At 43.5% G+C, this 7528-nt stretch overlaps 2 protein-coding genes across 2 annotated transcripts in view; one reads left to right on the plus strand and one right to left on the minus strand.

Moving 5' to 3' along the window:
- The window catches only part of LOC123971220 (NACHT, LRR and PYD domains-containing protein 12-like), a 524333-nt gene that overhangs the window by 394991 nt on the left and 121814 nt on the right, over positions 1-7528 (minus strand). The gene's annotated exons all lie outside the window — the stretch shown is intronic.
- cdk15 (cyclin-dependent kinase 15) overlaps positions 1432-7528 on the plus strand; it is an 11150-nt gene continuing 5053 nt past the window's right edge. The window contains exons 1-10 of the mRNA XM_046050884.1: positions 1432-1623; positions 2197-2343; positions 2447-2541; positions 2729-2808; positions 3311-3405; positions 3731-3793; positions 3989-4112; positions 4606-4726; positions 4917-5010; positions 5813-5876. Coding sequence (XP_045906840.1) covers positions 1438-1623; positions 2197-2343; positions 2447-2541; positions 2729-2808; positions 3311-3405; positions 3731-3793; positions 3989-4112; positions 4606-4726; positions 4917-5010; positions 5813-5876 — 1069 coding nt within the window. The 5' untranslated portion in view covers positions 1432-1437. The remainder of the gene's footprint in view (positions 1624-2196; positions 2344-2446; positions 2542-2728; positions 2809-3310; positions 3406-3730; positions 3794-3988; positions 4113-4605; positions 4727-4916; positions 5011-5812; positions 5877-7528) is intronic.

The raw sequence follows: 7528 nt of genomic DNA on the forward strand, positions 1-7528 counted from the left end.
CACACACGATGAGCCCTGCAGGCGGACTGGAGCCAGTCGTGGAGGCCAAGGAGTCTACTGAAGCGGCCAGCACCGCGACCGACTGTGGGAATGGGACCAGAGATAAAAACGGACTTTCCGCACTGCTTTAAAAAGTTAAGAAGACGGTTAAAATCTGATTTTGTCAGCTCAGACTGCTGAAGAGCTGTGTCATTTGTTCCCACATGGACTATCACTCTTGTGATGGAGGACGGGAGCGACGGCATCAGGTCCTGGAGTTTTTTTAAAATGTCAGCCGTGGTGGCACCGGGGAAGCAGCGAGTGGTAGCGTTAAAGAAACGGAGGTTTCTGGTTATGGAGTCACCAATTATTAGTGTGGTTAGGGAGAAAAGAGGACGAGGAGATGCCGGTTGTGGGGATCCAGAGCAGGACTGAGCAGAATCTGCTTCAACACTGCGTGCGGACTGAGGATGGAGTGTGTGAGCTGCCGAGTGTTGTGTTGGAGTAGCAATAACAGACCTGAGAGAAGGGCTACCCGACGGTGCAGGGTAGAGACGGCCTCCGGAGCGTCTGAGCACAGCCTCCTTCAGGATCCTACGTCAGGAAGCGGAGGTTTTTGACCAAGATGACGGCCGCCGATCAGGTCCGGCGGCAGACCGGCGGCCCAGTGCAGGAGATGTAGTGGAGGAGATGCAACAGTGTCGGCAGGCACTGTGCGCCGAAAGAGATCCGTATCAGGGAGACTCGAAGCCGCAGGTGAATCCGCTGGATGGACCGGAGTGTTTTCAGAAAGGGCTGCATAGCGGTTGGAGAGGCCGATGTGCGGAGGAGAGGCAGCCCCATCCGAGCCTCTCTTGCAGCCACGGACCACCACTTCAGCCCAGGTTGACTGATGCTTCGGAGTCGAGCAGGATGAAAGTCTCGGAAGGCTAGAGGGGTCCCAAAACACGGTGTCCTGGATGTAAGAGAAACAATCTGTTTGGCTTGTACTGAAGCTACATCCATAAAGCCAGTCAGCAGGGAATCTTTCTCTCTGAGTTCCTCTGAAAGTCGTCGGATGTCTTCCATAAGGTCAGCAATCTTCTTGTTCGCTTTCTTAAGGAGTGAGCAGTCCTCATGGGGCTTATAACTTATAACTAAATAAAGTCAATAATAATAATGATTTCATTTTTAACATAAACAATGAACTATAAACCAGACAAAAATGCAAAAAATAAAAAATCAGGATGGAAGCAAATACATTTACATACAGTATAGCTACATTTATAACTGCAAATATACATAAACAGTATACACAGTGCTGTAGTTACTGACAGTGACCACTGGAGGGCAGCCCACTCACTGTATTGAATGGACACTGTTGTTCTCCACTGAGAGTCATGGGACCCTGTTTGCTCGTCCTGAAACATGTGAGTCATATGAGACAGAGAGAGGAGACGAAGAGGAGTGGACTTAAAGATGGAGGATTTGTCCCGGTGGGCGAGGGAGGCCGGGTGGTGGGTAAGGAGGTGCTGCTGTGGCGAGGTGCAGGACAATGAGGAGGAGAAAGGGAGGGGGGAAGAAGATGAGGAGGAGGAGGAGGTGAAGATGGAGGAGCTCCGCTTCAGAAAGAGCAGGAGTTCGACTTCCCTCCCGCCTGCTGAGGTATTTGATAAAGACTGAGTGAAAATAGGAGAAACAGGAGTTACTTTTTTACATGTCTTTCTCTGCTTGTCAGCTTTTGTTTTTCACAGCGTACCCTCTCTGTTTGTAGTCCAACTTTTTACAGAGTGTCTTTGGTTTTTAAGTTTAGTTACTGTTTTCACCTGGATTTTCACCTGGATATTACATTTTACTATGTGTTTTTGGGTTGTACACTTTTGTACTTACTGCCAGTTGATTGGTTTGTCTCGTAAAATAAATGTGTTGATTCCAGCTGACTCTTTATGAGGTCTCCTCATTTTGTTAAGTTGCATTGTTTTTCCTTTTACGGTTCTGACGACAGAACTTCCTGAAGTTGTTCCAAAACTTTAAGTTGTTATTAAGGTTTTCAAGGTGGAAATTAGATTAAAGGTGGTTTTAGAGTTTAAGGTGGTATTAGGATGTTTAAAGTGGTATGGAGATTTTTAAACTTTAAGGTACATCTTTATGGTGTTTTTTGCCATGGGTTTACAGGTTCTTAAGATGGGTTTATATGTTTTGAGGTGCTCCTGTTGACCTGGTCTCTGTCTGTCTCAGCTGGATCCGGACCAGTCTAGTCTGTCCCCCTCTGGATCCCAGCCTCACTGGTTCCACACCCTGCAGGTCCGAAGGCTACGAGTGCAGCGAGGGCGCAGCAACAGTGACCCTATGGGAGAGAAAAGCTGCCAGGACCACTTCACCTGGGTCAGAAAAATGTCACACCTGTCAATCATTTAATAGCAGGTCAATAAAACCATGTTGTGGGAATAAATAAACATACAGTTGTATATGTGGGCCCTCTGTTTAGAAACCAGGTCTTCAGTTTGGAGCAGCTCATTCCTACGTGAGTCTGGAGAAACTGGGTGAAGGCGCCTACGCCTCTGTCTACAAAGGAGTCAGCAGGTCAGTCTCCATCCAACTGTCTTCATCCATTTCATCTGCTGCACAAAAACTACAGACAGGATTTGTATTTGTTCACTACACTATGTGTCCTTTTACTTCAGCACAGGATGTGAATACTTCTTCCTGCACTGAAAACAAATATTGAGTGTGTCTTTTGCTTTATTTGCTCTAAATGTTGTCTGTTGAGGATAAACGGGCAGCTGGTGGCTCTGAAGGTGATTCGTATGAAGACGGAGGAGGGCATCCCGTTCACCGCCATCAGAGAAGGTGACCAACACACACATTCCTCCTGAAGGTTTAACGTGGTTTGAAGGTGTTATAAGAGTAGTTTTGTTTCTGTAGGTGTAAGAACATTTCCTTTCTTGACATTATAGATGTTTATATTGTTTATTTATTAGAGTAAAAAAGCTTGGAGAGCTTGTGTAACGTAGCAAACTTGCTGTTCGCACACAACTGAAACTACGGGGAGGCCTGAGCTGTAGTATCGAACTCTCACATCTCCAGGTACAAGGTGGTATGACGAGACGGGCCAGGGCTAGCTTTTAGCATGCTAACTTCAGTAGATATTTTAGCATATAACATGACGTACCAACTTTCTTCACATTGTCTTGATCTTGTAATTCATGTTTGTAATATTTTAAACCAACATTTTGCTTTTACATTATTTAAAGGTGGTCTATTTTTATTTTGGTGTAATTAGGATTTTAAATGTGGCACTTACCCTGGTGTAATTTTTAATAAGTGTGTGTGTGTGTGTGTGTGTGTGCAGCCTCTCTGCTCAAAGGTCTGAAACACGCCAACATCGTCGTCCTCCATGACATCATCCACACCAGAGAGTCACTGACCTTCGTCTTTGAATACGTGGTGAGAAACGTTGAGTTTTAAGTGTCTTGGCCTTCTTTTAATTTGAAAGATATCAGTATACACACACAACACTCAAGTATTTCTAAGAAAATCTAAATTACAGTGAAATTTAAACGTCATTTGATAGTTTAGAAAACACACATCATCATCGTCAGGTCTATTTAGCAGCTTTTCTGGAGCTTTCAGTTGCATCACATGAACTTCAAACCAAACAAACATTTGGTGAAAAGATGTACTTAGGGTCTTTACATGAGTTTGGTTTAGGCTGACGAGGCTGCAGGTGATGACACGTGGACTCTTCTTTCTTCTTCTTGTGTTGTTGCAGCAGACAGACCTGGCCCAGTACATGAGCCAACACCCCGGAGGACTGCACTCACACAACGTCCGGGTTCGTTCACCCCTGAAACACAATTAAGACATCAGGGAATTTAGTTCAGCTTCTTATACTGTACAACAGAGAGGGCAGGATGAAGTAACAAGGAATACACAGACAGGAAAAAAGTATAACAAGAGGCCAGAAATCTTTCAAAATAAAACAGGAAATAACAGAACTCAATCTAAACACCTCCGCCTGCTGTTGCAGATCTTCATGTTCCAGCTGCTGCGAGCTCTCTGCTACATCCACAGCCGGAGAATCCTCCACAGAGACCTGAAGCCCCAGAACCTGCTCATCAGCTACCTGGGAGAACTCAAGATGGCCGACTTTGGTCAGGAGCCCTCGCTGAGAGCCACCACACGGAGCTTTTTCAGGCGTCTCGCATCAATACAAAACAGACTAAACTTATTGACATGCAGGTTATTGGTACTCTGATGTATTGGTAAAGTTGTTTCTTGATGTTTTCAGAAACTTTAATTGCTTTACAGAGAACATTTTGCTTCATATGAGAACAAAAAAAAGATTTCACTGAGAGTAAATGTTAAATTAAGTTGCTAGTTAGCAGCTAAGCTAATCCTATTTAGCACCAACAGAGACGTGCATTGAAGGTTTAGTGTTTCGGCTGGTGAAATTTACTTTTTAAGACGTCGTTGTCATTTTAAAATAGATTTTAAAAATTCAAGATGCATCTCAGGTTTGTGATACTTTTTCATTGCTCAGAGACAATTTATAAAGTTTTGGGGCGGAGCACCGACATGCAGCTCTTCTGTACTGATGTTTTTCATTCTGTTTGTATACTGACTGGACTTTTGTGTCTGGTTCAGGTCTGGCTCGGTCCAAGTCCATCCCCAGTCAGACCTTCTCCTCTGAGGTGGTGACGCTTTGGTACCGGCCCCCCGACGTCCTGCTGGGATCCACAGATTATTCCACGGCTCTGGACATCTGGTCAGTGCTGCAGACAAAATAAGACCTGAACAGATGAATGAATTAAATATAAAATAGAAACAGTTCATGTTTTCTACCAGAATGAAGGATTTTCAGTGGTTGTAAATCTTTCTTTCTTTCTTGTGTAGCTGCTGAAATGTTCAGATTCAGAAGAAGCTGTTTTACGTAAAGTTTTCTGTGTTTGAATCAGGGGAGCTGGGTGTATCTTCATAGAGATGCTGCAGGGGGCACCGGCGTTCCCGGGGGTCACTGATGTGTTTGAACAGCTGCAGAAGATCTGGATGGTGAGGATTATATTATTATTATATTAGTGTATATCAGAGGTTATTAGACTCCTATAAATATTATTAGACTCTATAAACTGAGTTTCCTGCTGACAGAAATGTGGAAAGCTTCCTGAATCAAGTCCAACAGAATCTGTTTAACTTGGTTCATTAGCATTACAGTGCTGTTCTCAGGTTGAACCTGATAATTAAGGTCCCACTAAATCTGCTCTGGATTCATTCACGTCTGATGGTTTTCCACTTAATCACGCTCCAAATCCACAAAAGAGAAAGCGGACTGGTTTATTAAACGACACGCTGTGATATAAAAACAGAAAATACATATTTAACTTGTTTGACAAACAAACAAACTAATCCTCATTTTTGAGTTTTTCAGACTGAAAAAATAAAAAAGAACTCCATCCTGTTAACTGCAGCCGTTTTTAACACTGCTAAAGGAACTTCCTGCGCAGATGTTTCACATTAAAAGCCCTCCAGGAGCAGCTGAGATCAGGCCCTTTGAGCTGCTGGAAGTCTTTTATTTAGAAATCCGTGTAGGACAACAGAAGAGTAAGCGTGTTCAGACTGCCAGCCAAAAAGTCTGGACTACAAAAAAAAACATGAAATCAGATCGAAGCCACATCTGGAGGTAGCTTGACATGCAGCTGCAGAACAGTGCTGCTGTTTGGAGAGCTGATCTCATGCAGAGATGTTTGGGATGTCTGGTCCGATCATTTAACAGTCGGGTTTAAAGATCTGATCTGTTTGATGCGTTCTGAACGAAGCCAAAGAGTCTAACTGAGCATCTCATGTGTCCCTGCAGGTCCTGGGCGTCCCCTCTGAGGACAGCTGGCCTGGAGTCAGTCAGCTGCCCAACTATAAACCGGGTCAGTTTACTCCGCACACTTCCTGTCCCAGCAGCCAATCATAAGACAGGAAATGACACGCTGATGAACATATGTAGTTTTCTCTCCACACAGCGACGTGCAGACTGAATCTTATTATTTTATCTTTGTCAGATTGTTTTGCTGTTTATTTCTTCAATCAGAGAAAATCCTCTTGTTTATTTTTACAGTTAATCAAATATTCCAGACGTGTTTCCTCAGACTGATTGATCACTGATTGATCGCTGATTGATGATCAGCCCTCAGTCAGTCTGGTTCAGCAGCTAGAAACTTTTTCTCTGCAGTGTGTCAGAGTTTCCACCAGGAGGCGACGTCACCCCAAAAACTGCAGCTCACTGGACACTGAAGGAGTTCAAAGTTTGTGTCACATGAAGACGATAAACAGATTCTTTTTAATTGTCATTATTATTGGTGCAAAAACCAAACAGTGAATATTGACAGTCCGGCTCAGAAGAAGAGACAAAGAGCAGAGGACAATTTTTAGCTACAGATTTATTTAGCAAACTAAAGTATGTAGATCAGAAACAGCAGCAGTGTGTTGATTGTCTGCATGTGTGTACAGTGAAGTGGCAGAAACAAAGTAACCTAACCACAAACCATAATCTCAGGCCCCGCCCACAACGCTGCTTTTTGGTTTTAAAACGGAGACCTTTTGTTACGTCTGCAATTCCCGTCCAGACTAAAACGGCGAAAACAAAGACCTAAATCGAAGAAGTTCATTTTAAAACCTTGGAGGTCGTTTTAGTGCGGACGAGTGAAAACAAGACGCTCACCCTCCGCTCTCTGATTGGGTCTTATAAGTCGTGCAAAGCAGAAACACGATGCTGCTGACAGAGTTTTTGATTTAGTATTTCTATTAAAATATTTTGTACCGTTCAAATAACACGTACAGCCGACACTTGTACTGTGCATGTCGCCGTATTTACTCTGCGACGACTCCCAGTCGGTTTCCCGCCACCACAGCCGCTTTAAACTCCCGGGCTCATTCAGTAACAGTCCCAGCTCGTTATTGGTCCATGCAAAATAAAATCTGGTTTGTCGTCTGCATTTCTTTATTCTTTTACCAAATCTTCTGTAACTACGGAACAAACCATCTGCTTCATGTTTAAATCGGCACACGCACGCCTAGTGTACGTGAACGGCCGCCAGCTGTGCGTTTTCAGTCGTTTTAATACAGACGGAGATCAACTCTGATACGCAGCTAAAACGCTGCTGTGGACGGAGATTGTATTGTTTTAAAACTGAACGAATACGATCCTCAGAGAGAGGGAGAGACTGAATGCACAAGCTCATGGCGTTTGTAAAAAACGTTCTTGCAACATGAAAATGCTTAAGAAAGGTGTTTTTGCACAACAAGAATTGAAAAAGAATTGCAGGGCAATGTACAGTGCCTTGCGAAAGTATTCGGACCTTTTGCCACATTTCAGGCTTCAAATATAAAGATATAAAACTGTAATTTTTTGTGAAGAATCAACAACAAGTGGGACACAATTATGAAGTGGAATGAAATTTATTGGATATTTCAAACTTTTTTAACAAATAAAAAACTGAAAAATTGGGCGTGCAAAATTATTCAGCCCCCTTAAGTTAATACTTTGTAGCGCCACCTTTTGCTGCGATTACAGCTGTAAGTC

The sequence above is a fragment of the Micropterus dolomieu genome, linkage group LG01, assembly GCF_021292245.1.
Source record: "Micropterus dolomieu isolate WLL.071019.BEF.003 ecotype Adirondacks linkage group LG01, ASM2129224v1, whole genome shotgun sequence".
Classification (NCBI taxonomy): domain Eukaryota; kingdom Metazoa; phylum Chordata; class Actinopteri; order Centrarchiformes; family Centrarchidae; genus Micropterus; species Micropterus dolomieu.